This window comes from Synchiropus splendidus, chromosome 1 (genome assembly GCF_027744825.2).
Source record: "Synchiropus splendidus isolate RoL2022-P1 chromosome 1, RoL_Sspl_1.0, whole genome shotgun sequence".
Taxonomy (NCBI): Eukaryota; Metazoa; Chordata; class Actinopteri; order Syngnathiformes; family Callionymidae; genus Synchiropus; species Synchiropus splendidus.
In genome coordinates this window covers 13,500,271-13,527,787 of record NC_071334.1, presented here as the reverse complement: position 1 = coordinate 13,527,787, position 27,517 = coordinate 13,500,271, and the positions used below count along the sequence as shown (strand labels likewise).

The 27,517-nt window shown below is 40.3% G+C and overlaps 1 protein-coding gene across 7 annotated transcripts in view; it reads left to right on the top strand.

The window, feature by feature from the left end:
- The window catches only part of elavl4 (ELAV like neuron-specific RNA binding protein 4), an 80,167-nt gene that overhangs the window by 16,506 nt on the left and 36,144 nt on the right, over positions 1-27,517 (top strand). For 4 of the 7 annotated variants that reach the window (XM_053865578.1, XM_053865551.1, XM_053865570.1 and 1 more), the window contains exons 2-4: positions 1,042-1,273; positions 15,600-15,686; positions 19,481-19,727. In XM_053865578.1, coding sequence (XP_053721553.1) covers positions 1,211-1,273; positions 15,600-15,686; positions 19,481-19,727 — 397 coding nt within the window. In that variant the 5' untranslated portion in view covers positions 1,042-1,210. The remainder of the gene's footprint in view (positions 1-1,041; positions 1,274-15,599; positions 15,687-19,480; positions 19,728-27,517) is intronic. The other 3 variants (XM_053865561.1, XM_053865587.1, XM_053865597.1) reach the window with 2 other exon arrangements.

The window sequence follows — 27,517 nt, the reverse complement described above, 5'->3', positions numbered from 1 at the left end:
ATTTCATCAATTATTTTATTGCCTTATATAATTACCTCCTGCACAGGAACATAAATTGGGTTTAGCAAATGAGGCAGTCATAAGTTTGGATTAAATGTCCAGATATGAAGCTCAGTATCTGAGTACTGAGGCATAGATTTTACTTTTTTATACTTGTTTTCAAAAACCATGATAAAATTTGTTGTTAATTTTATTATCCTGCCCAAAAATATGTTACAGCCCATTATTATAACAAATAATAATTTAAAAAAATAACATGTATAACAAGTAAATTATTGAAATGTAAACATTGTGCAGTGCTACATAACAGATATAATACAGCACGTTTACACAACATGATCCAAAACAGTGGAAACGGTGTCATCAGTGTTTCGGAGCTCTCGAATCTGAACCCCAGCTGATGCTGTCGTGCTGAATATTGCTCACTATAAAGAAAATCAAATAAAAACAAGACCTCATATTTTAAAGCGCTGTAATGAAAGATTTTTCGATGGTGTAAGTGTTTTCTGGGGGAGTTAAAGTGGCAGCAGGCTAAAAAGAGTCTGATAAGTTGTCAACATGGTCTCGTAAATGTGTATGGGATTTAAACATTCAGCCATAATAGCTAATTTATATACACAGTGCTGCGCAGGCATCCTATTACCATAGTGCCTGAGGCTGCAATCACTCTCCGAGAGCTCCACGCTTCTCTGTCCGGCTCTCTCAAGCACAGACCTCAGCAACGATTGATTGCTTTGCTGGGATTCAAAAACCTTTTTTTTCTGCCAAACTCTGAGGCAGAGGCTGGCGTGTGCCGACGAAGGCTCTGAGCCAGCACGAAAGCGAAGGTGTTAACACTCAGTAAGGGGGAGGCAAGACTGGGGGCTGACAGGCAAACCAAGAAGCCAATCACAGGCCCAAGCAGGAAGGCGGTGGTGGGGGTACACGGCTTGTGATCTCCAGTTGAGCAGAGTGGAAGGGGCGGGTGGCTGAGGGAGGGAGGTAGGGAGGGAACTTGCTGCAGCCCAGCACTCTCATCCAGGCTCATCATTCTGCTCTCAGCATCTGTGGAAGAAGGCGATGTCTGCTTCATCCACCTCCAGCACGCGGCTCTCGACTCGCCACTAGCGTTCCAGCAGGAAGAGAGAGGCAGACAGACTGTGTCACCCGAGCAGATTGAGACAGTGAAAGAGTTGATTTTCCTGTGCTGAGACGTTGATATCGCTTTTGTATGAGGAGCGAGAGAGAGACAACGACTGGCGTCTCCCAGATGGAGTGGAATGGGTTTAAGATGGTAAGAAAGAATGCAGACTGTTTGATGTACTGGTAATGCGGAATATTTGTATTTGTTCTAACCTGTATCTTTATTGTTGATGGAAAAATCTAGTTGTAGAATTTCATCACATTTTTTATTTGTTTGTTTAATCCAACAAGTCTACTAGTGTGATGGCAAATTGCATGTCAGTAAAGGTTGACGTAGCAAAGTTTTAAATAAAAGGGTTCAGTGTTGGATGCCTTGGCCACACTAATGTCAGATTCATGCTGATGGAGGAAGGTGGGAGTCACAAGACGGATGCATGGGGAAAAGAGCAAGGACAGGAGAGGGGAAAATTACACCTATTTTTCAGTTTGTACAATTGGTTGCATTTTCACAACTTCTGCTTGCATTGCGTTTACATTTATTCTTCAAACCGACATTTGCGGATTTAAATTCATGAATGCAAAGTCTCCCCGTTGATAAGATGAGTAATTATGTTATCCGTCATGCTGCTTGTGTGCTCAGTGTAAGTGTGTTAACCATGTGTAGTGCAGGAATACAGTAGAAATGTGCACTTCCGTATTTTCCGTGTGTACGCACGCCACCTTGAAGGAAAATAGTGAAAGCCATCTTTACGTGTTCTGCTTTGCACAGCTTTTCATGACTCACTTTAACTTTCGAAGACGTTCACTCTTCATATTCAAAGAAATGAATTATATAACTCACTGTCAATTTGACTGTCATAGATAGTACAATGTTGCGTCACCATCTCAAGACTTTATCTTCCTTTGTCTGATTTCAAAATGGATCTCTTAGATGTTTACAGGCAAGTGACTTTTCATTTGGATTCAGAACAAGTGTAGCATTATTAATTATATGACAAGCAAATGTTTGATTGTTTGTGAGTTGGCTTTTTTCCACTGACTGCAATCAAAATGCTAATTGAAAGGAAGGCAACTCCCCTGCTTGTTTTCTGGCCCCGTAGCCTGTTCTCCCTTTTCTTCCATCCTGTTGGAGTAACACCGGAAGCTAGCAAGAACATGACTGATGGATATGCGTTATATTAGGACTAGTATGGGCACATTTAATGTGCTTCTGAATTCGGGGTATATACATGAATAAAATAGTGGCTGGTATTTAATATGAGCATGTTGAAGGAAGCCACCTGGTGGGAGCCTGTGGGGTACCTGGCTATCATCTCATACACACACCCGTACGCACATAAACAAGTAGTGACTCCATTACCCTCAGGCAGAACACCGTGAGCTCCAAGGTTATACACGTCAATGCTAATAGGTTGAGGTGTGAGATGAATATAATTCAGCGCCCGATGAAATGTAAATGCAATATGATATAACATGAACATCACTGGTGAGGTTCTGATGAGACGTTCAGTGAAGGTGATTTATGGGTTTCATAAAAATGGAGAAAAAGATAATTCAAATAAGGCTGTTTTTTACTCATTTCAACCGACGGATTTCATGGTAAACATTGTTTGTCAACATTTAGAAGACCTTTCCCTGGACACTTCATCAGGACATGTTCCCTGGCCAGAGTGGAATTATAATCTAGTATTTTTCCTCTAACTACAGTGGCTTTTATAATTCCACATTTTCTTTATCAATTGTGGGTTTTGTTGAGGGAACTCTCCTCCCTCCCTCAGTTCAAAACACACAAAGGTTAATTGATGACTCTAAATTGTTCTTAGGTGTGTGTGAGTGTTTGATGTTAAAAGGTTGTCCTCTCCTTTCTTCCATTCTGAGATTAAGCTGTGGATATAGCGAAGGAATGGAGGACATAAATATGAAATATATCATTAACAGTGTGGCTCTTGGACACACCAAGACATAGCTTACTGTATATTCCATTTCAGACCGAGGGTGATAAAACAATGCGTATACTACGTATTATTTTTATGATGTAATTATGCTCTTGAATTTGATACACTCACAAAAATGATGCTTGTTTGTGTCACATTACTTGCAAAAAATAATGTTAAATGAATCTGCAGGTCTAAAATAGTGGAGGGTGATTGTTCGCTGTGAATGTAAGGCTTCCAACTTAAACTACAGGTCTGTCTCTGAGTATGCTTGACTTACTATTGCAAATCTTCAGCTCATCTTTCCAACAGAAAAGAATCACTATTTCAAAGAACAACTGGATTGCAGTGTAAGTTTACACCATTGAGCTGTAGTCTGAGTAGCATCCTCCAGAAAAAAAAAATCACTAGTGACTAAATGGATCTACTTGAAAAACATGCCAGATTGTGAACTATTTTGCTCCCCTTGACTTTGGGGTGTCAACAAATACATGGTAAAGCTGTTTGACGGGTTTGGTTTGGCCATGGATTGTGCATAATGGACTCTAAGTTGTGACCAGGGAGTGAGGTAATAATGGATGGTAGGGGGTATGTCAGGAGAGGAAGCTGTACCTAATGCTGTAGAGCAAACCTGTTCCAGATACATACCTGTTCAATTGCGAGCACTCTTGATTCTTAGTTAGCTGAAAAATGTGGAAATTAGATCATCCTCAGTGACTCTTGTGACACCACATGGTAGCCCGCTCTGCTCACACTTTCAAAGGGAGAAAATGTAAGATGTGTTACGATCTTTCATGTTTTCCTCATGGGTCTTGGATGTTCATTAGGTGGCAGCCAGAGGTTTTAAAATAGTGTAGCTAATCTGATCTACATCCTCCTCAGTAAATAATGCATGTAGTGGGCTGGTGTCTCGTCTTTTAATGTCTCTCAGCGTTTAGTTGAGTAGTTATATCATGTGGTTGTATCAACTTGAACTGGGGGGGGGGTCCACACTTCTCTGGCACATTTTAAAATGCCTGCGCTATAGTGATATAGATTAGATTAGATTGTCATGATTCTTAGCTTTTTAATGATGTCGCCATTATTTGACACAAAAGTAGAAGAACAAGAGGAAAGAATAAAAGACTTCATTGGACGTCTTACGTGAGTTTGAGCTGTCTCGGTGATCTATTGTTAATCTAACTAAATGACACCCCAGAAGTAGAAAGACAGTAGGGCAGTGAATAAGAACTGCAAATGTTTGATCTTGCTGGATCTCTTGATACAGTTTCTGCCATTATTTGATTTATTTCTCTTGTTTGAGCTCATAAATCATCATCTCTAAGGTCATTGCGCATTTGGTGTCTATGCTTTTTCTGCTACGGTTAAAGAGGGGAACTTGAAGGCCAAAGATTGTTAAGTATGTAAAAGGAGCTGGCTTTTGCTACTGGTGGTTAAAATATTTAAACGTGCAGTGTATCAAACTCAATCACAGAGGTGACCAAAGCAGTCTGGGAACCAAACATGGTTTTCTGAAACTGGTTGCTGTTAATAATAATTGTTAATTTTTGGAGTTGTTAATTATTTGAGGAACATTGAGGGGCAGACATGACCCCCAGACCATGAGTTTGAGACTGCAGTTCTTATTACTTTTCTGTTTTGTGTACGGTTGTGTGACAGATTTTTATTTATAGTCATGCAATCGCTAACATTACATACTGTACAAGTAAGTAGGATACTAGAGTGCCATCTATAGTGGCCCAAATGTGGTGAACAGAAAATTGAACTCTCTGAAGCTGCATAGATCAGTAGTTTTTGCAGTCTGTCAGCAGTCACAAGGTCACAATATCAATTCCCTCCACCAAGAATGATGAGTCATGTCGTCCTTGAGCAAGACACAACTTGTTCCTCTACATTGGGCAGCCTAGATTGAATTTCCCATCACGGTGATTTATATTATTCAACCTTTCCTTTCTATCTCTGTGCTGAGGTACACAGCGCCACCCTCTGGATTAAGCATAATAAATCACGTGGGCACTTTATTGATAATTATTGTTGCGTGATTAAAAATAAATGGGGTCTTTAACTTCACTGTTGGCACGTGGCGTTATTGACCTGATCTAACCAAGTGCCAGTGACCTTGATGTGAAGAAAAATAAAAAAGGGAAATCTTTAATATATAAGGACATCACAACTTTTCCTTCACACCATAATCTGAAGCAGACATGTCTAAAAACTCACTACTAGCCAAGACCAAGAAATGATGGTTCCACTTGACTCAACGACCAGCACAGACTGACTTTAATTTAATCCCAAAATAGAGTAGTATATCATTATAATAGTATGTAGTTGCAGTCACAGGAATAAAATATATATATTGATGATACAGTGGCAGTCAATGCCAAATGCAAGAAGTGCATCAGTAAGTTTCAAGCAAGGCTAACTACATTTGTCTCCAACCAACTAGAGTGGTGGACCACTGAGACCAATGCAGAAGTGATGTGTGAATAGTAGCCCTAATTCCTCCATCCGAATAAACCCCCAAATCTGTTTTTCCTTATCTTTCTGACATGTCTTGAAATCTTCACCAAAATATGTCCAAAACTTTGTGAGTTATGTTGCTAAAAAAAAAAAAACAATCAGACTGACAAACTAACGCCGTCGAAAACACAACAGCCGAGGAAAAATTGTGGCTCATGGTATCGTTCTGCAATATGTGCGAAGTGACAACAAAATTATCATCCTGTCTCCTCCATCGAGTAATTTCCTGTCAAGCCATTTTCTTACATGCATTATTCCGTCATATTCAATTTGGACCGTTATGTGTCAATATTGCATTTTCTGTAAGCGTCTTTTCCACTTTTCTTTAAATCAAAGCTGGATGGAAATGCTTAATGAGCCAAAAGCCTGTTTGAATAAAAAAGCTGCTGTAACAATCTCTGTTCCAATTAGTACGCTTTGGTTTTTAAATATTCCTTTTGTGCACTGCCTAAACACACATGAAGACTCGCAAAACGGTCGCGTTGTAAATTTAATAGGCTTCCACTGCGACTTTCTTCATTTATTTAAGACATTTTCCTTTTTTCTGCCTCCTCTTTTCAAATAGCTAGAAATCTGAGCAGCATGGCGAGATATTCCGCTTTGAGGGGAAGCTGCATTCACAAATATGAAACGTAATTCCTTTGGCAGCAGCTCAAACTGCTACAGACAGACATATAATCAGCTCGGGAGTGTTAGCGCCCCAGCCCACTAGCAAACAGAAGACGGAGCCCTTGTTGTGCGTCGCTGCTTTTTAGAAAAAATACCCCGATGGAAAATATAGTGGGAGGAAAGAGGTATTCATGTGAGCATCGCTTTTTGTTGAGTAAAAGATGCAGGAGGAACATCGGCATTTCCTGCTTCTTTAGTGTTCATTCAGTTTCAATCCCTTCCCTCGTCCTCTCCCTCACTCCTCTCTTTCTCCCTCTTGACTGTTCCCTGTGTGTTCTGCTATTCATACAGATGTTTGGAATTGAGTGGCAGTTTCTCGTGAGACAGTGCGCACACAGCGGACTTGTATCATTGGCATTTTGCATTCTAGAAAGAAAAAAAAAGCCCACAGGCAGGTTGTGTGTGTGTGTGTGTGTGTGTGTGTGTGCGTGCGCGAGTCTGTCTGACTGTGTGTTATATTTGTTGGCATCTTCACCGGCCCCAGTGCAGGTTCTGCGTTTTTAAAAGGACATTTCAAGGTCAGGGTTTTGACAGCCTCACTGCTTCTAACATATTAATCATTGATGCTTCTGTAGTAAGATGAATTATTGATGGAATATTTATCCCAATGTGTGAGAAAAAGGCTCAGCTGTATTCGTTATTTGATTAATTGTCACAATTTCTTTCAGAGCCTTCAGCGATTGCTTGTTTAGTATGTTTAGAGTGGGATGAGCATCACTTTTATGTCTTTAAGAGACTATCAAGGTTCCTGCTTCAAAGTTATTGATAGACCCATGTGCAGTCAGGCACATCGATGTTTCCTTATGTGTGGTACAATCATCTCCAATTGTTCACAAACTTCATAACTATTTTCACATATATTAATATTTACATTCTGGTTAAAATTACAGGCAGTTCTAGTTCACACTGTAGAAAAGATTTTAGGAAATCGACATTGGGCCATGCCTGTGCCGCTTCTGTGTTCAGTGGAAGTTTGAGGTCAGGCATTTCCCTGTTTGCACGGCGTTGACATGGACCGCATGGATCGTATTTAGTTTACTTGCTGAGTAAGCCAAGGGGTCTGATTCACGATGGCAACCAGTAGTCAATTACTGAATAACCAGTGCAGTGAAGGTAAATACTGATCATTGCTGGGCTGAAAAACACCATGGTCAGCAGTTGTCTAAGACAGTGTTTTTCCATCTCTTGGTTCATTGAAAACATCCTGCGGCACACCACCATAGGAACCTTGGCCAATGTGAAATTGTGCTTCGTCAAAAGTCCCAGAAAATCCTTTTTAATTTGTTTTTAAAAATGTAGCTACTGACTCTCGGCTATTTGGGTATGTTATCAACAGAAAACGTATTTGTTTTTTAAAAAATCCAGAAAGGGGTGAGCAATATGGCAAAAGTATATCATGGTTTATTTATTTACGTACTTTAAATAAGTGTTTACATCAGTTCTCTTCTGCATTATTTTATTGTAGATTGGAAAGTTTCCAGACAAATTTTTCACATTCTTTGTCTCAACTTGCTTCCTAACAACAATGATTCTTCCTCTCGTCACATTTTGGAGCGCATTTATTCGGTTCTGCATTTAGTTTTTAGCCAACCTTAAAACAGCAAAGCAAACTTTGCTTGTCTAGTTTTGAAGGGGGACGTCACGTTAGCTGTTAGCTCTGTTAGCTCAGTGCGGACAGTCTTTGATGTCGCTGGTCAGACAAGGAACACTCCATCATTCTGTCGTGAAGGTGTGTGGTCAAGTTAGAGTAGCATCAGGTTTAAAAACAACTGGAAGTTGCGCATTTGACAAATTTCTTCGCTGTGAGTATGTTAGCAGCACCGCTGAGACTGACAGACAAATCAACATAGACCACTGTATAGACAGAATGCGACCAAATCCGCATATCAGACATATAACAATTCATGCACACTCTTGAACAAACTACACAATACATGCTTGCACTCCAGGATTGATCTTTTCCGCTATGCTTTTTTTAACTCTTACTTTTATGTCATGCTGCAGCCCTTTTGGATTGTGCCACATCTAGTTAAATTGGGATGAGATTTTGGCATTGTATGCGTGAGCGATAAATTCTCCCGTTCAATCTAAAATTGCCTAGGCAATGACTTGTGCATCATGAATTCTTTGGGAGCACATTTTATGGAAAGCTGAAATAGATGTAGTGTTCTGGATTAATATAGCTTAGTATTTAAATGTCAAAAAATGAGAAATGACTACAGACGCAAGGCTTTCAAGAGATTTGTCTGGAGACACAATTCTCGCTTGTCTGTGTCAAACTTTTACCGGCTATCTCTGTCCGACTGTTTGCTCATTTAGATAGCTGATGGACGCCTGTCTTTTCTTTGCAGCTATTTGATTACATGAGCTCTGGTTCTGGGCAGAATCAATAACCAGATTATCTCGGCCCACACAGGCACATGCTAACATGCACTCAGGCACTCCCTCAACTGCACTCTGCACTATGGAATGATTTCTTGTCTATATTGATGAATGGACTCAGAGACAAACAGGAAGCAGTATATAAGCTGTGTCTGCAATGGCGAATGAAACAATGCCCAGATCAGAAAATGTGCTGCCTTGGCTACTGTTGACTCTCCTGTTCTCTGCGTATGCTCAGTTGCAGGTCTCATCAAACTGTATATCCTCGGCCTGTCCACTGCATCTCAAATACCTGTTCAAATAAGCTCATCCGACTGGAGTCAGAATCACAAGTAGCAACATCAGCCATGTGCAATGCTACTTAAGGCACCAATTTCTCTTCTATTGTTGAATTAATGGGACTTGAATGTCTATTTTTAGTCACCATTTTTTGTACTGGTGGACAAGGCTCACTATAAAATCGCCTGCATGCCTCCCAGGTGTATGTCTTCATTTAACCAGCAGCTATTTGGAGTTGTTGTGCAATTGCTGTGCAATTTATGCTGAGACAGCCAGTGCGAATACCTAACTATTTGTTTCTGTCTTAGAACAGCTAAAAGTAACTCCGGCTTCACAAGAGAGTGAGTACCGGATAGAAGTACAAACAGTTCTGGAAATAAACAGCAGAGTGGATAGCAAGTTAATGTTGGCCCGCTGCTCAAAACAACGCCACATCATTACTTTTTCAGTGGACTGGACAGAAAAAAAAATGGCCAGAAATCCCATGGTAGAATATGATCGTGATATTTTTGACCTTGCAAAGCCCAAGTAAACACAATCAGGATGGTCAGATTGCTATTTAGTAATGTTGGCAAAGGGACTAACAAACAACAACATCATTATTATGGGCCGCAGGGCAACTGTGAGCTTTTAACAAAAGTTGATGTGCGGAAATGCTGTCTATGGCTTTGTGACATGTAGATTTGCCAAAGTAAAATAACATCCTGGAAGAGGTGGTCCTGGTAATTGACTTTTATATAACTAGATATGTTATATATATTATTGACTTTTGTATAACTAGACAGTCTTGCCTTTGTACCTGCTTTTCATTTAATACCTGAAGTCTTGGAGATATGTTGTAGCAAAGGCTGTCATCCCTGACACAGCAGAGCAGAATTGTGTGTAGGCACTTTCTTCTTATAAGCATGAGCAAGTGGTTAGGGATTTCATGTCATCCAAGGATGCCCAAATGTTGGTTCTTCGTCACTTGAAGCATTGAATTATGGGAAATCAACCCACTGTGGCATTGCTGTTTAACTAGACAAAGTGCTAAGCACTGGCATGAATCACATGGTGACACATGCTATGAAATGAAACCGGGGAAATCAATCATGTGACTGTATCGTTCCAATTAAGAACACAAACTCCTTCCAAAATTCAGATGGCTAAATTCAATCACTGTTTCATCCACTTATATCGACGTATTCTCGATCAGGGGTCATCAGCATGGTGCCCACATGGTGCCCTTTTTTCGTTACACCATAGGTAATTGTTGTGGAAACTCAGCAGTGAGACAAGTATTTGAGAGGAGAGGATTTCACAAGTACGGAACCAATGGTAGGCCTTTGGGTCACACAGTGTCCTTGGAGTAGCTTGTGGTTGCTAAAAGGTTATCAATAGAAAGAGGACATAAAATGAATTCAATTCAATTCAGGTGTGTAATGTCACTACAGGAGACGGGCTCGATTTAAGCATGTGTCTGTGAATTGTGTATAGTGGTGACGATCATAGCAGAAGTGACGCAGAGACAGACAATACCCTTCCGTTATTGTCATGTCAATGTCTGTCCTTGCCATTAACTGACGGAGGTATAGTACTAATGGAGAAGTGTTCATAAATCCCTGTGCTTGAGGAGAGGCAGGGTGCCATATCTGCCACCCAGAAGCAGAACACGGTCCAGCCAGTGCTGCACAAATAGAAGTGTCCCTTCCAGATAGAAGATAATCACCAATTATCTGCACATGTTGCTGCTGTGTTGTGATTCAGCTAAAGTTCCTAAACACCTTCTTTCAGACCGCCTGTGCTACATTTAAAATTCTACACAATTCCTTCAGACAACTTTTAATGAACCTTGCTCTTGTTTTTTTTGTCGATTACATAGTGTCTGATGCATCCTTGACTTCCGGCACCGCTGTGTTTGTGATCCAAGAACGTGATCATAAAGGTGATAATAAATGTATGGTGTGCCTTACTCTTGAAAATAAAAATAAATGTATCACACCCTCTGCAATTAGCAGCATTTAGTTTGGCTTGTGAAAAGTTGCTTACATACAGAGCGCCAGCACTTCTGAACATTTATCATTATGACTCACACAATGAGACGGAGGAGGATGGAACCACTCAGTAAAGTAGATGCAGATTGATGAGTCTGGAGGATGTCAGGCCATAGTACAGCAGAGAGGTTCTTTGTGCGCGTCTCTGAGTAACATGTCTCATGCTAGTCTCTCTGTGTGTGTGTATGTGTGTGGGCTTGTTTCTGCTGCCTCGTGGGGACCTATTCTTGACAAAACACTATCCTCGTGGCGACTTTATGCCAATGCGGGGACTATTTTGATAAACCCCACAAATCCAAGACTCAATTTGAGGATGGAGACATCAAGATATCAAGACCATGAGAATTAGGTTTCAGTTTGTTCCAGAGTCCTGTTTAAGGCTAGCCATCACTGGATTTCACTGGCACTATGTTGTCATTAAGCAGACACCAAATATCAATATTGAAACAGTAAAAATAAGTCCGTTTGAAAAGCATTCTCTCACAAAAATGTCTGCTGCAATTCTGTTTAGGAAGGTGGGCAAGGCAGGGGAGAACAGGGGAGGAATAGAGTGGCAGATGAATTGCGAATAGACGCTGCTTGGTGCGTTGGTCTTTGTCTGTGGTGAACACACAAACCCGGCAACAGCCGCGATAACGTGATGCCGCCGTCAGGCATTTGCTTATCATGATTGTGTGAAAAACATCGGGATAGTTTCAAATCGTGAGGGACCCAGTGACGCCCAACCCTAGAATTGATAGATCAAATTACTTGGAAGCGACCTCTGCTATAAAGACAACAGAAATATTAATGTTGAGTTGATAATTTTTAATATCATAATCCCGTATTGTTGATTAATTTGGAAAGAAGGGTCAATGAAATGCAGGGCTTTCTTATTTGATTGGCTTGACAGTGATCTCTTATGAGAATGCACGAGTTTGGCAAACAGAGTCTGATGTATTATGAATAAATCTAGCCAGTCAGATGTTGCAAATTGACTCCATTTTGCAGCTTCTGGGCCCTGTGGCTGTCAGTGGAAATAGTGCTGCTTTCTGTCTAGTTCACATTCTCCAGCCTCCATACGTTCTGGCCAAATCAGCATGCATTGATTGTTTGAGCAGCAGAAGGGGGTGGGAGAGCTGTGTACTGTAGTGTGCTAGTTTTAAAATGTAAACGCAGCTGAGGGGTGACTAGGATGAAAAGGGCTGTAAATAAAGTCCTCGGGTCACATTTCTGCGAGATTCACTATTTATTTGGACTCCTATCGCAAGGCAAAGTGCTTGGTCCAAAATGCGGCACCGAAAAAAGCAAAAATACTCATGCAATTTAGAGAGCTTCACTAATGTGTATGCCCATCCCTTGTACAAGGTAGATAATTCTCCTCCTGTTCGACTGCAGCTCCCAGACACTGCTAGCCAGGAGCCCGAGGAGACAGGAAGCACTTTTATGGCATGAAATATTAATGGCGTTATAGAGTGTATTGATTATATAATAAGTTTTCCCAGCATCTGAGCACTGACTGAAATGTATTCCCTGAATAATTGAAAATGTATCCATGAGCGGTTTTTCATCTCAATGGCTGGTGAAAGTAATTGCATTGCACCCTTATTCCAGTGTTATTTGAGATTTTTATCTGAAGATCCATGGGTGTTCATGTGATAAATGCTGGGACAGCTGGAATATGAAGACAGATGAAACCGTATGCTTGTGTGTGTGTGCCTGCCTTGCCTGCTACTGTGTTTGTGTTATTGAACGGTTGAGCACTGAATATTGAGCGGTGGGTTGCATTTAGAAAAGATTGATACATAAATTTAGAATCACTTCTGAGAAAAGTAATATTTGCCTACATCAAGCTGAGGTGTTCTATATGTTAGTTACAGAAAATGAAAAATCATGCTTCCGCTTGCTGCATGCTGCATTTTTATCATCACATTTGAAGACTGCACAGTGTGTTTGCCGCAGAGACCCATCCTCGTCTAAACGGTTTCAGTATGTACAAGGAGACCTGGCGAAATAACTTTCATGTTTCACTGCTGTCTGGCATTTCTTTTCCAGGTTGGCTTCTCAGATTTATATATAATGCAGCAGACAAAACAGCATGAACATGAACACTGTGAAACTTGTTCTTGATTAAATTAATACAACTATATAACGTAGCAGTAGGGGTTTGTAATTCTTTTTCATTGTTTGTAATATTTTTAAGAGCCTTAGCGAATAAAATTCTGACAAATTTACTGTAACGCAATTACTGCAATGTGTGTAGTCTAAAAACCATTTGATTTGGGGTGAATAAATCAGTACCAATAACTGAAAATTACAACTTGCATTTGCATTATTTTCACCCAGCCTTGTATACATATTGGAAAGATAAATCACAGGTGAGGTAATTTATCATAAGGATGTTGAATTGAAATCAGTGAAGCACACATATCAAAGAATGTTTTACATGAAAATGACTGTCACCTGAAATGATAAGGACATTTCATTGAAAAGAAAGTGGTAATGGCAAATGACATTTTGAACTCTTGCAAACCACTTTTTATTTTTTCCCCATATAACAGTATTTTTACTGTGAATTTAAGTTGCATGGCAATCTAACACATAAAAGTGTATACATTGTATTTTGAAAGTTAAATATTTAGTTTTTTTGCAGATAACAGAGGGCAGTGACATTTTTACCCAATTATTGCTTTAATGCTTTAACTACCCACGTATTGGGATCAAATACTTGAAACACAGTCATCCCAGTGGTGTTTCATATATTCATGGTTTTACATTGCAAGTATTTTAGCAGTCTTCCAGCTGAAGCAATGATGGCTCTGCTTGGATCTGTTATATACCATACCTGCCTTTCTTAATGTATACTTAGAAATTTCAGACAGTTCCTGTTCTGCGGAGGGCGCCTTTGACTGCACACCCTCTGTTTTCATTCCATGCTGACAGTTCATTCTCATTTAGACTTCTCTTATGAATTCTCTTCCCTGCGTCTGCAAGACACATTGACAACAGAACATGTACAAAAATTCTCCTCCCCCACCGCCGTCTCTCTCCTGTCTTTGAAGTATTAGAAGTGTCTTCCCCATTACTCAGCCTTTGCCTCTTCCACCTCCTCCCATCTGATCCCTCACTCCTTCTCTTTGTCTCTTGGAATGAGTAAATGAAGGCAGAGGTCACCCAGCCTCTCTTCCTCTCCTCCTGCTAAATTGGCTGCTTGTAGCATCCATAGATAGCTCTGGGCGTTTAAGCCCCATGCTCTGGAGAGCTGGTGAACAGACTCCCTGCTCATTTGTGGCATTTCTGTGTCTTCATCCACAGGCTTGTTTGCCTTCAGATTGCAAGAGGGAACCCCTCATTATAAACTCATAAACCTGCGGTCATTGCAGGCTCCTCACTACAACTATGGTGATGGAAACAAGCATGAGCAGTGGGCCTTTTATTTCTCTATATTTCTTCATTGGATACAAATACACTTAGATAAATTAAGAGTGGGAATTTAAGATTCATTTTGATTTATTAACCTGCAAAATAGTTTGAGTGCTCCAATTCCAGGTGCACCTCATTGAGCTATATGATGTGGTAACCAAAATATCCATGATGAAGGAGACTAAAAGAGATTCCACGGTTGGGAAGTTGAGTTAGGAAATATCACTGAAGAACTTGTATCATTTTTATTTAGCATTTTGCATTTTCATACACAAATGCTTGAAATTGTCGAACAGTTACTAAATAATGCCATTGATCTTATCTAACGAGAAAATATGTACTAAATTTTAATTTAAAACATTTATTAACTAATATTAATAAATAGAAGACATTGGCTTCCACTTCTGTTTTGTTAACTTGTGCCTGTAACTTAACTAATACTGTTACAAAAAAATGGGCTGCACATGAAATGTCAGATTAGCATAAATGGTTGTCAAATTCTTTTTCATTAACTCTAAAATATAACTCAATTCTCGTAGGGTAGGAAGTTCCAAATTTGATCATTGTTAGCAGGTGCTTTCACTTTTACACTGACCAAATATTCTAAAATTTACAAAAAATCAACATGTCCTCCCGTTAAATAATAATAATCACAACACAACCATCATGCCATTGTACAGCTCGTGTTTTTTTGGTTTGTTCATTTTTTTGTATTGTTTTTTCCAATTGGAAGTCCACAGCAGTGGACATTAATATTTATTTATTGCTTTTATTTTTTATTTTTTGAAAAAGACATCTGCTTCAGGATATTTTTCTTACTGACTATTGTATTTAGACTGGCCATATTAGAAGCGCCGTGTTGGTAAGCACTTGATTTCCAGACAACGTAGAGTTAGGCATATAGATTCATGTTGCCCAGTGAATCAGAATACTGGAAGCCGTCTGCTAATTTTGACCAATGGTTTCTCACTCATACATTAAGAGTAAAAACTATTAATATCAAAATCCTTTTGGAAACCATTTTTATAAGTGTTTGAAGCTGAAATTGGGTCATTGCAACCTGGAAAAGAAAGAGAGAGCTACGTGCTTGTTTTAGTTTGACTGCTAGAATGACTGTCAAGGTACACTGCATCCATCCAGTGCTCCCCCACCCCCTCCTCTACTCCCCAAATCCCGTTACAACCCTAACCTTGTAAAGTGTATGAAGCTGACAGTGGGCTGTGCATCCCTCCCTCCCTCCCTGTGCTCCGCTCCATAGGGGTCGACAGAGACACAGTGGCGTCAGGCAGAGCTCCCACAGCTCCAGGGCTGGGCAGAGAAGGGATTGCTGACGCAGCCAAAGATGGTAAGGAGACGACTGCTGCCAAATGGATGGCCCTGCCATTTTACACACCCATGAAGTAATATGATCTGATTTTGCACTGTGTTTACATGAATGCACACTGACAGTGATGCTGCTGACTGAGACAATAGAAAGTGGAGCAGATATTGATGGAACAGAGCGCCAGAAGACCTGGCTTGTGAGCCAAAGAATGAAAGAAATGGTGTTTCTGTTTCTTTCAACACACACTTGTTCTTTATAGCTGTAATTTACATGTGCAAACATGAGCTTGTGTTCCTTCCAGTGTGACTTAAATGATGCTTTGTTAATTTAAGCTGCTCAACACTCCAAAAAATGTTAAAACGTTCCACTCAACATAGTATTAACAATTTCTGTCCAGATAGCTTGGTGACTTTAAATACAGTGTATGTTTTTTAGACCTTGCCCTGATAGGCCCTGATTTTATTATTGTGGGGAGAAAAGAGTTTTAGTTCCGTTAATACACCTTGGCTTGTGATGATGATGCCGGTGTTGTCATCGAGAATACCTAACCTGAGACTGAGACCAAGACCAAACTGAATGCGGAATAATGAACTGTAAGTCTACAAGTCACATACACAAATGTTCAGTTATTACAGTAAAAGAAAAAGTGGTCATTTTTCAAAAATAAATCAAGAACTGAAATACTTCCATTGGGCGTCCGTGACCTTGGTCTTGGTCTCGACTTGTTCTCGGGCCCTTAAAGTCTTGGTCTTGGACTTAGTCTCAGGTTAGGTGATCTTGACTATAACTCTAGATAAAACCCTCCAGTCCTCCTGAAATCCAAAGGGCTCGCTGGATAACTATTCTGCACAATTTGGTTTTCCCTTCTGTCTCACTCTTTGTCTCTTTCTCTCAGTGTTTCACTCCTACTTAATAGGGTTAGCCAGATTGTACACTTTAACTTTGCGACAAATGAAGTTTGATGTAATTGTCTTTGGATAATTTTCATCAGATGCAATGACAGACATCACAAAGTTTGCCATGGGAGTAAATTTAGGAGCTGAAATGATTTTTGCCACAGTTTGATAGATGAGTGTAAAATGGTTGTCTTCTACCCGCAGTTATGGACCAGGCTGGGGATTTAGTGTTTAATGGAATATTAGATGAATTGCCTGATAAATAAATGACCAAACCTTTCATCATATTTGCTCCTCAGTGCGGCAGAAACGTGGTGAACACTTGTAAAAGGCCAAGTGTTTTTATTACCTTTAAATGGCTCGGTAATGTTGTATGTATGTACCATCTAATCCCTCACCAATTTGAGTCACAGATTTGACTTGACTTGACTGCCACTAGTAAACATGTCGCAGGATGGATGCAAAAACATAAATGAAGAGAACGATATAAAGAGTGGTAACAGCCAACCGCATCATAAACAAGGCATTGTTTTTGACGGAAAGGATGCTGAACATTTAAAGCAATGTGCCCTAATAAATTGAAAGTGTAGATGATTTGAAGCTCTGTTTGCTGTTGGTTAAAAGTAGCTTATGTTGCCTTCAGCATCTTGAGATTGAGGACGCGAGCAGGCTGGTGTTGTTCATAGTCAGCAGGATGTGAAATGAGCTCTCTCAACAGCACTGGACTCAACAGTCAGAGTGTTCGCAACCAACATGAAGTGGACTGCTGAGCAGCACAACTGCTGGTGGGCAGGGACAAGGAGAAGAGTATAATTGGCCACTGGGACTCAGCAGGTCGCTGCTAATTAGAGGGAACCATTTTGGTGTAAAAACTCCTCAGAAAAAATGTCCCATGGAGTTGAAAGTCCCTGGTAGAACGGATCTCAGCAGGGAATACAAACAGACCCTCTAAAGCAACACAGCCATGCTTGGACACTGTTCTGCACTGGCTCTCTCTGTCACTCTCTCTCTCTGCTCCGCTCTGCTGTCTTTTTCAGTCGCTCTTTTTGTGGGTTTAGAGTGATGAGCAGGGAAGGTTTTGTCACAGAGAACAATTTGCATGCAACTCTCATCTTCAGTACTGTTAGACGTCTCCTTGTCTATTTGTTTTTTTCTGCTGTGGGCACAGACTATTGTGTGTGTGTGTGAGTGGTGCACTCTTTTGCTCATTATTCTAACTGGAGATGCAGTGGAATACAGAGTTGTCTACTAGTGTGTCTCTGTGTAAAATTAGTGTATGGAGGCCAATTTAGGAGTGAATTTATGTCCATGCTGACGGTAAACACTCACACACACAGATGAATGAAAAATAAATAAATAAATAAATAAAACATCTTCAGCAAAATATATAGAGATGTATAAAGTTTATCTAAAAGATGTGCAAGCTCAGATCATTGGTTTTCACATTGTTTTTTAGATTTTGTCCCTGATAATATCACAGTATAAAGTTGGCTACATTTGACCTGTTTTTCTCATGAAACCCTCAGAAATATCAGTTTAGTATGTGATGTCTTCAGAGCCCGTCTTACTGAAGGCACAATCTGATTATTGTTGACTATCGCTCACTACTCAATCCACTTTGAGGGCCAAAAATAGATTAGAGTGTCCAAATTGTAAACATCTAAAATGGTTTTTGAAAACTATTTCTGGACAAATTGTTAAACTGTTAAAATCCACTTTGAGCTATATTATTAGAACACAGGTCTGGCCTCCTCATAATCCATAAATAGAGTCAAATAAGACATGGCTGTCTTTTTTTTTTTGGTCCACCGGTAAAACCAACCCCCCCAATCCACTGCACACGCTGGAGAATAGTTAAAAATAGAGCCGCAGCTGACAAACACACAAACGTGGGACATAATTAACAAAGGTGCGGCAAATTTGCATATTGCCAATATTTAAGTCAAAACCTGAGAAATCGTGCATGTGTTTTTTCAGATGCAAATTATTTTTCATGCAAATGTGGGTTCATTTTTACCCTTTCTCTTCCTCTTTCACTGATCGTGCGACGCTCTTGATAACTACTGGCACTGTAGCAGCATCTGTACTGTATGTAAACACCAGGCCTGACCCTGCGGGTGCCCTCCTTCCCTACTATTCACAGCGGCGATTAGTCGATGGACTCTTGTTGTTGACGTCATGAATATTTATGTTTTTCTGGTTCTTTTTTGTGTTTCTGTATATGCATGCGAGCAGTAATGTTTGCTGTCACACTTTCGCCTTGATGATGACAATGCTTATTTAAGGGCAGCTGAGCGAATACCTTCACAACAGTGTTTCAATATCAGCATGTTTGAAAGAAAATGCTCTGGGGTTAGCATGAAATCATTCTTTGCCTTTTATAAACCCAATACACTGTTTTTTATAACTAAAATACACAATACTTTTGATGAACTTCTCATTTAGTTTCTTGATATTGTCTAAGGAGAAAAAAGACATTTTTCATGCAACATGTAAAGACTCAATTCACATTTATTTGGATTTTATTATACTAAGGACGTAGCTGACAAGTTTGCTTTCTTTGTATTGCCTTCAAAATTATTTCAGGATTCAAAAACACTAAATGAATATTTGAACAATTCTCTCCTCCAAATTATACATACATTCCACTGACTGCATCGAAAAATCACTGAGCTGACTTTACAACGCTGCAAACGTTTTTTAATGGTATTTAAGGTTACATTTCCATAACGTGAAATGAAAGGCATTACTTTTGAAACCCAGTCTGAATTACCATAGAACAACTCGCTCCTTCTAAGAAGTGAATTTAGAAAAGCCAGTGACAGAGTCTGCGTGCATAACGGACTTATTTTTTTAATGCTATAAAGCTTCTTTTTTTTCTTCTTTACACATTTCCTCTCTTTCTTCTGCCTTTCTCAGATCATTAGTAACATGGAGGCTGCAGTGACAAATGGCCCCAGCGGAGGAGGCAACACTGCTAATGGGCCGACCACCAACAGCCGCGGGTGCCCCTCGCCCATGCAGACCGGCCCGACAAACGATGACAGCAAAACCAACCTCATTGTCAACTACCTACCACAGAACATGACCCAGGAGGAATTCCGCAGCCTGTTTGGCAGCATCGGCGAGATCGAGTCCTGCAAACTGGTTCGCGACAAGATTACAGGTAGGTTAACAAAACTAACCATTAACTTTATCAGTGCACACGTTAATATCAGCTCTCTCAAAAAAACAAGATTCTGTAAGTCATCTGTAATGCTCTTTCACAAGCTCACATTAGGAAGGAAATTAACGTAACCTTCATGTTGGGGGAGATAAAACTATGTCTGGAGTCTTTCCCAACTGGTGAGGTTTCGTCAAGGGCAAACCTCTCGCCTGTGTTTGTGCGAGTGTTCTAGCACTGCGACTTGACAGTGCTGCAAAGTGCCACATGTTCTCCAGAGGTGTTTAAATTAAGAAGTACTTGGCGAAGCTAATCGTGGCTGTAATCTGGGTACAGCGACTGTGTGGGTGGTCATACAGCAGATGGATTGGGGGCTGGGTGGGTGAATCTCATGGATAATGCTCCATAATGGCTTTCATTTTAGATCCTACTTACTGACACTCTTCTTCTGATAATCTCATTAAAGAGCACCGGGCAGTCCAGCAGTCAAGATCAGCGTAGCCATTCTTGGATGGCAGACAAGTAAGGCATTAATGCAGGAAGTAAAAAACGTCACTTTATTTAATTAAATTTAGAAGATTAGCTGAGCCAAAATACGGCTACTTTGGCTTCTGGAACACATCTCTGTTGTATGCTGGTGCCACTTCAGGACCACTTTTCCCTCTTTGCTGGAATAGGATACGGCGATTTATCGAAGTATGCTGTGTACAAAAATAACAATTGGATTCCAGATGCAATCATCATCATCAAGATTCTTTGGATTTCCACTTTTTTTTCTGTGAAGCCATCAGGAGAAAAATTCAAAACACATTGTTTGGAGAGGAATCAAACAAAATCTATTTGTGTCATTGAATTTGTGGATACATGAGTTAATGTTTAGTGAGTTTTGCATCAATTAATGGTTTGCATTTCACATTGGTCTCCTTGTCTCATAAGTGCCCTTTAATACGGACACTTTCAACATCAAGTCTTTCGAAGTAGTGACAACTGGTGGAGACATGCAATGCTGACTTAATAATAGGAAATGGAAGTACATGGTTTCCTTGGAGTCATATTCTTTTATCTTCATGTGTGGGGTCTGTGATGGATAAAAAAAACGGTTATGATTTTGAAAATCTTTAAACCCCACCCGAAAAAATGCTTTTCTCACAGCCTTTGCTCCCTTAATTTGTTATCTCCCTTAATGTTGCCTCTTTGCTGCCACCAACGCAGGAAGTTGAGACTCCAGCATGCGCTTTTCAAATTAAATTATTTGCAGAGCAGTGTCACATTTCGTCAATACAATTTACATTCTTATTGTGGTTTGTAAATGTGCATGTTTATATGAATGATTCATAATAATTGACATTTGTAACATCTTAAAAAAAGAAAGATGATCATGATTCTGTATGTGCAGTGGATTGTATTTTGCTATGACATTGTGCCATTTGCACCTAGCAGAAGCCCTTAACTGTGTGTCAAGGTGAACAGTCTTGGACAAAGAATTATAGGTCAATCTCTTTTTTGAGGACGGTCTTAGTTCTCAGTTGTTAAGTTGATTGCCTTTGGCATCATTGGCTGTCAACGTTTTGAAAATTTTAGAAACCTGACTAAGAACAGGTAATGTATGTATAATGCCAAAAGGTATGGAACAAAAAGGCTGTTGTCTTTAGACTTTCGTCATGCTACGATTTTTCATGCGCGTTGCGTTTTTGACAATAAGCTTTGTATTTGGGAAAACCTGTGAGATTACGCTGACAAGTTGTGAGCATGTGAGCGTTTGGAGGACAGACAGGTCCTGAGCTCGTTGTCTACCAGCTCCTGTCAGCTTTGATGAACCAGAGTGGTGAGAGACCTGGACAGCATAGACGCTCCAGCTTCATCTGTCACCTTCACTGACTTCAACCAGTGGAAAAGCCACCTCTGGATGTCTTTCTTTCTCCCCATATACTCTCCATCCCACCATCCTGTCTGTCTGGATCACTACCTCTGTCTGGTGTTTCCACACCAGAAACATGCTGGGTTATATTTTTTTAATAACAGGCTGCCCACCACACACACAGAACCGAGGTGCTGCTCTGCCATGTTAACTGTTATTACTTCAATTAATTTTTCTATGTTTCATTTGTACTCAGATAAAAGAAATCTTGATTAGTGATTCATTCATAAAAAAAAGTCCCACTTTTGTCCCTGAGCTGTGAATGCAGCACTTTCTTGAAGAGAGTGCAGACTAAGCTGAAACTACACCCAAAATGATGCATAATTAATTTTTTATTCATTGGAAAATTACAACTGATGTAGCAGGGCAGAGCATTTGGAAAAAAAAAAATCTGAGGTTGGGTCGCAGGGGCAGCAGACTAATCAAAGAGGTCCAGACTTCACTGTACCCAGAAAACCCCTTTAGTGTTCATGGTAAGGTACAAAGGAGTTCCTAGGACAACCAGGAGACAGGGTCTGCCAAGAGTGGCCGTGATCCACCCCAGAGAAATGTCTTGTCGTGGAGGGAGGTGTCCAATAGGTAACTTGAATAGATACTTGCAGGATTGTGACCAATGGGAATGGTAATTGTATCCCCATAACAGACAGAAAAAAAATGTCTCCACATTGAATACTCTAAAAAAAGAGTACCGCACGACAACACATTACATCCTCCTAGTGAACTAGTGAACAGGACACCAAGATGCTTGAATTCCTGAGTGATATGATCTGACTTAAGCTTTGCCATAAGACTAACTAGATTTGAACAATTTCTGCAGGGAAGAGATTGAACATCACCAGTACATTTATAACTTGCTTTTAATGATGTTGCTGTTTTTCATTTACGTACTGTAAAGAAGCTTAAACTGAGTCCAAGAATAAATTAAATTAGATGTGTCCTTATGTACAATTCAAAAAGTTACATTTGGCAAGAACTAGCTGTGGAAGCCTGAATTTCACTGACATAATTTATTCACCCCTAAAATAAGTTGTCTGGGTTATATTGTGCATAAACCCCGTCAGGTTCCGTATGTTGTTTTTTAACGTGGAATCTTGGAAACAGATGCAAATTAAAGTGACAGTGTAGCAAGCCAAGCAGATGTTGCCAATGAAAAATGGATGTACTGTGATGTCAGCTGTAGCGCACTTAAAAGCAGAGCACCTCTGACAGACAACCACTTCGATACAGTGTGAATACCTACAGCGTACCCAAATCTTACATAAGGGCACTGTGTGTCCAAAAAAGAATTTCAGGTTTGCCGGGTTTGGTGTGTTTCGCATGCATATCTCTGTGGCTTTGGCAGCATACTTCCATTAGTCTCATAGTTGTTCCATTTCTCTTACGGAACGCCAAGTGCATCCACAAGTATTGCTGCATCAAATATGCATCTAAGCAGGAGCTGCAAGGACAGACGGCTGGAGCTCTGCTACTGCTCCAGGTCTGTCAGTCTAACAGTAAAGCGATCTAATATTCACCTTGCAAACTTATGTTCAGACCAGTTGCTTTATAAAGTGAGTGAAGGGTGCACAGGAACCGAATGGATAAAACTTCCCTTTTTCAATCCCGGTGGTACCTAACTGCAAATTGGAGCTCGGGCTGAAAAATATGAACAAAATTTCATTCATTCCAGATATCTCATCATCGAAGTAATATGACTTTGGGTTTAGTGAAAACTGAATGAACTGGCTGGCTTCTCAATCAAGAGCAACCCTGAAATGAGGTTTGTGGTTGGCTGGTCTTAGCTGTAGATTATAGGGCGATACATCAGTCTTGAATATTCATATCAAGATAATGATACATAGTCCAGCCATAATTGGTGCAGTTAGATTCCATCAGTCAGTGCACTAAGCAATTTCAAAAAGTGCATCTATTGCATAACTATAATTGAAACATGGGTCATTGATTTTTTTTTTTTTTTTTTATGTTATCAGCCAGAAAAAGATGCTCACTCACAATTGGAAATCATGGGGAGTGTAGGTATATATTTATTAAGTTATGTGCCAGATGTTCTGTGGGCTTGAATTAATATCCCACTATATTTTAGCTGAATGGCGACATCCAAAGTTAAACGAAACAATATTTGAACAAAGCCAATATACCACAACTAATTTTATTACAGACCTGCAAAACCCTCCCTGAATGTACGCAGATGGACAGTAAAAATGAATAAAGTACATGACAGTGGTAGTGACAGAGTTAAGAAGAAAAAAAAATAGTTCAAGCCTGGAGTATTTGTTGCTGCTTGTGTAATCATAAAATGTGTTGATTTAAAGTGTGTTGGAATCAACCAAATAAATCATTAGAATATAGTAATAATGTGTCAAAAATATATGTGGCTCCGAAACGTACGTTATTATTAATTTCTGAATGAACTGAAATTGCTTATTTGTGGCTTTCGTTTTTCGGTATGGCAGGGTCGTCTCGTTGACCCGCCTATACAATTGCAATGATGCTAACAAAACAATGGGGAAGCAACATAGTAGGAAAATTACATAATACATAGTTGAACAATATACTGTATGTGATGATTGAGCACATAGAGAGACAAGCATTCACACGGATGGATATGAAAAAATGTTTTAGACAGTGGGAGGATCAGAGTTCCCAGAGAAATCCCACACCGGCGCAGGAGAATGTAAAAAAATAAAAACATCCAGACAAATTGATGCAGGTTGACGTCAGCTCCAGATTTGGAGCTTCACACTCTGAGACTGCTATACTTAAACTTGTAGACCCAAATCGTCAAAGCAACATAAGGCCAAAAGATTTATATATAACTAGTTATTTTTATCTCACCCTAAGTGCATTCAGCTGTCACTTGGAAGTAATTTGAGCAGACCAGGCCATGAGATAGGATTTGGGACATGTACAATGCCAGGTGTGGGCAGAATGACCGAGACACATTAATCTTTAAGTGTCTCATGTCCCCAGATCGCCCCCACTGAGCCCCCTTCCCTGACCTCCGCCATCCTTTGCTCAGAACTTAATGTCCCAAGATCTTCCCCGGCAACAGGGCTTCTCTTGTGACCTTCACATTAGACTGTCTCATTTCATTCCACCGGATATGTCCTTTGCCAGGAGCACACAGGGATTTGACTGTCCCGTGTGCCAGACACAGATCCAAAGGTTGCAGGTGCCTGAGGGCTTGTTCCCCACCTCTTGACCCTCACCTCAGCAAGAGTTCATTCTACTCTACCGGTCTCACAGTCACTTTGTCCGTCGCAAATCAGCTCCAGGGCTCAAGGTGGACCTGCTTTCCCAGAGGATTCTGAGCAGATGTATCAGAGTTGGCATTCTGACGTAACGGGGTTATCCAAGAATGAAAGGACTCTTCGGTTTGTCGACTTGCCCTCTCATTCTCACCAGCAGTGCCAGCCAATCAGCCCACACACTTCAGGTTGTAGCCCACTGGCCCTCAGGCTCAGGGAGCCACCGTGAGGGGGAGTTTTTCGTGTGTGTTTGTCCCTGAGCTTCTAAGTGGGCATATGTATGTGTGTTGGTGGGAGCTGGGCCTTGGGAACCGAGAGTGGGAGCCTCCTGACTGCTACAGTGACTGCTACCTTGGCAACCCAGGATGGAAAGATGTGTTGAATGAGTGAGTGGGAGATGGATCTACAGTAGATGTGAGCGGGGGACGCAGCTCTGTTTATGAATTTAGTTATTTAAACAGCTCGACAATTCCACGTTTTTTTTTATCAACTTTACATCTGTTGTTTGAAGCAACATAGTCATGAGATTTTTTCTGTTTTTTTGCTTGTTTGTTTTTTACTTGGATGTGACTCTGGTGACAGGTTATCATCCCAAGATAGAGAAACATTTACAGTCAATCTGCTGTTGAAGCAGTGGGCTTGGCATCATTAAAGGGAGCACACGACAGCAGTGGGTGTGAGACTGATGTTTTTACATTATTTGAATATGTTTATTGAGTATGGCTTTTTTTGCCAATGTATTCTACATCTTGCACTTAGATCTTTGCTTATGTTGTTATTCTAAACTTAAGGTAAATATCGTAATGCATAATAAAAACAATTGCCGTTGCTAAAGCGAGTGACACTTTCAGCTGATGTTATTGTGAGCTGTCATATTTTTCATGGAAATGCATCTGTGATATGAAGCTTTTCCTACACCCATGTATCCCTGTTTGAATCTCTTCTAAGAGTGCAGTGTTCATCTACATCAGTTAATGAGCAGAAACTCCATGTCTAAGCGATTCGAGCGACGAGAACATTAGCACACTGCTTTGAAAACCTTGGCTCTCATTTCTAATTCATCCCCAATAATCACACATTTCCAGTGATTTTGGTCTTCTATATATTTCAGTCGGGTACAAAGTAAAGCCATTAAAACTACAGTTTGCGCTTAGTTTCCATAGCTTCCTCTCAAGATCAAAGAATCTATAGCCCATTGTGCGAGTCCTTCCTGATGATGGCAGGAGAGTTAGCTTTCATGTCTGTATGATGGTGCTTTTAAATTTTACACTCAGTTTTACATCAAGACTCATCAAACAAATGCCTAGTTGTTACCAATGCTGTGGTTCTCTTTGTACTCCACATACATTGTCTGTACATTAAATGGGTTATGTCTCCAGTGACATGCATTTTGGTTGTCTCGCGATATAACTATGTTGCGGCAAGTGTATCTACTGTATCCCACTGTATATTTGATCCACTCCTCTCACCTTACTATTAGATCTTTCTCTCTTCAGTATGGACATGACATTTTCCACATGACACTTTGGCTTTCTTCTTCTTCAGTTCCCACACTCCGATCCTCATCAGGTCCTTCTACCACTTTATGAACCGAAAGCCATTTTTGAGAAAGATTCCTAGTAAGCATTCCTCGCAGTGCTCTAAAAAATTTGTAACCTGATAATTCGTTTCACATTTCTTTCATTTTCTGAACAACAGTGTCTCATAAGAGGCACACCGGCATCTCTCCTCCAGGCACAGACATGCATCAGCTATCCTGTCTTTCATTTAATTGCCCTCCTTCTGCTCTTCTTGCATCTTTTTGTTTGCATTCGCTGTTGGGCAGCAGCCTGTTGATTGCTGAAGCTAACACGGTGATCTTGTGGCTGGAGGTTGTCACTCAGATGGTTATAAAAGCAGCATAAATTGTGGACGCATGGCACACTTACTGAAGCTGTGCTATATGGTACAGCAGGGTAGGCCTTGAGTTTGACACGTGTGGCTCCAAGAACTAGCAACCCCTCTAACTACAAATGCACCACCGTCATTGTGGAACAGAAAGCAAGTAGGCATTCACCTTTTATTCACACTGAGCACTGCACAGTGAGCTTGCAGTCAGTCTCGAGCAAAAGGAATTTCCAATTCTTTAAAAAGGGGACTGTTTAAGTTGTATGTTTGGAGGCCATCTACCTTTATATTTCTTCATTCTCCTGTGTGCTGCTGGGAGTTTGGGTCATAAAAACATCTCCTCTTTTAAATCTGTTTAAGAAACAAATCATTACTTGTGCTTGATCGGTGCACATAACTCATTTTCTCAGTTTCCTGTCGCGCTAATAAAGCTGACTTCACATGAATATCATTTGGGCACAATCTTTATTACATGACCTCAGTCATTATTAGATTTACATAATATTCATTAAGATGCCACTTTCCATCGTTGTAACCGAGTCGTTAGAAGCGACACACAATTGGCACGAGCGGCTCTGGAAGCAGCCGAGGATTCAAAGGGAAATGAATATCTAACCCCATTAAAAGGCCATTATGAAAAGCGATGCATCATTTGGGTTCTTGCATTTAATTGACAATTAAAATATATAAGTCAGTGTATCCATTAAGCTAATTGATCAGCTCAAAGCTGATTTTACTGT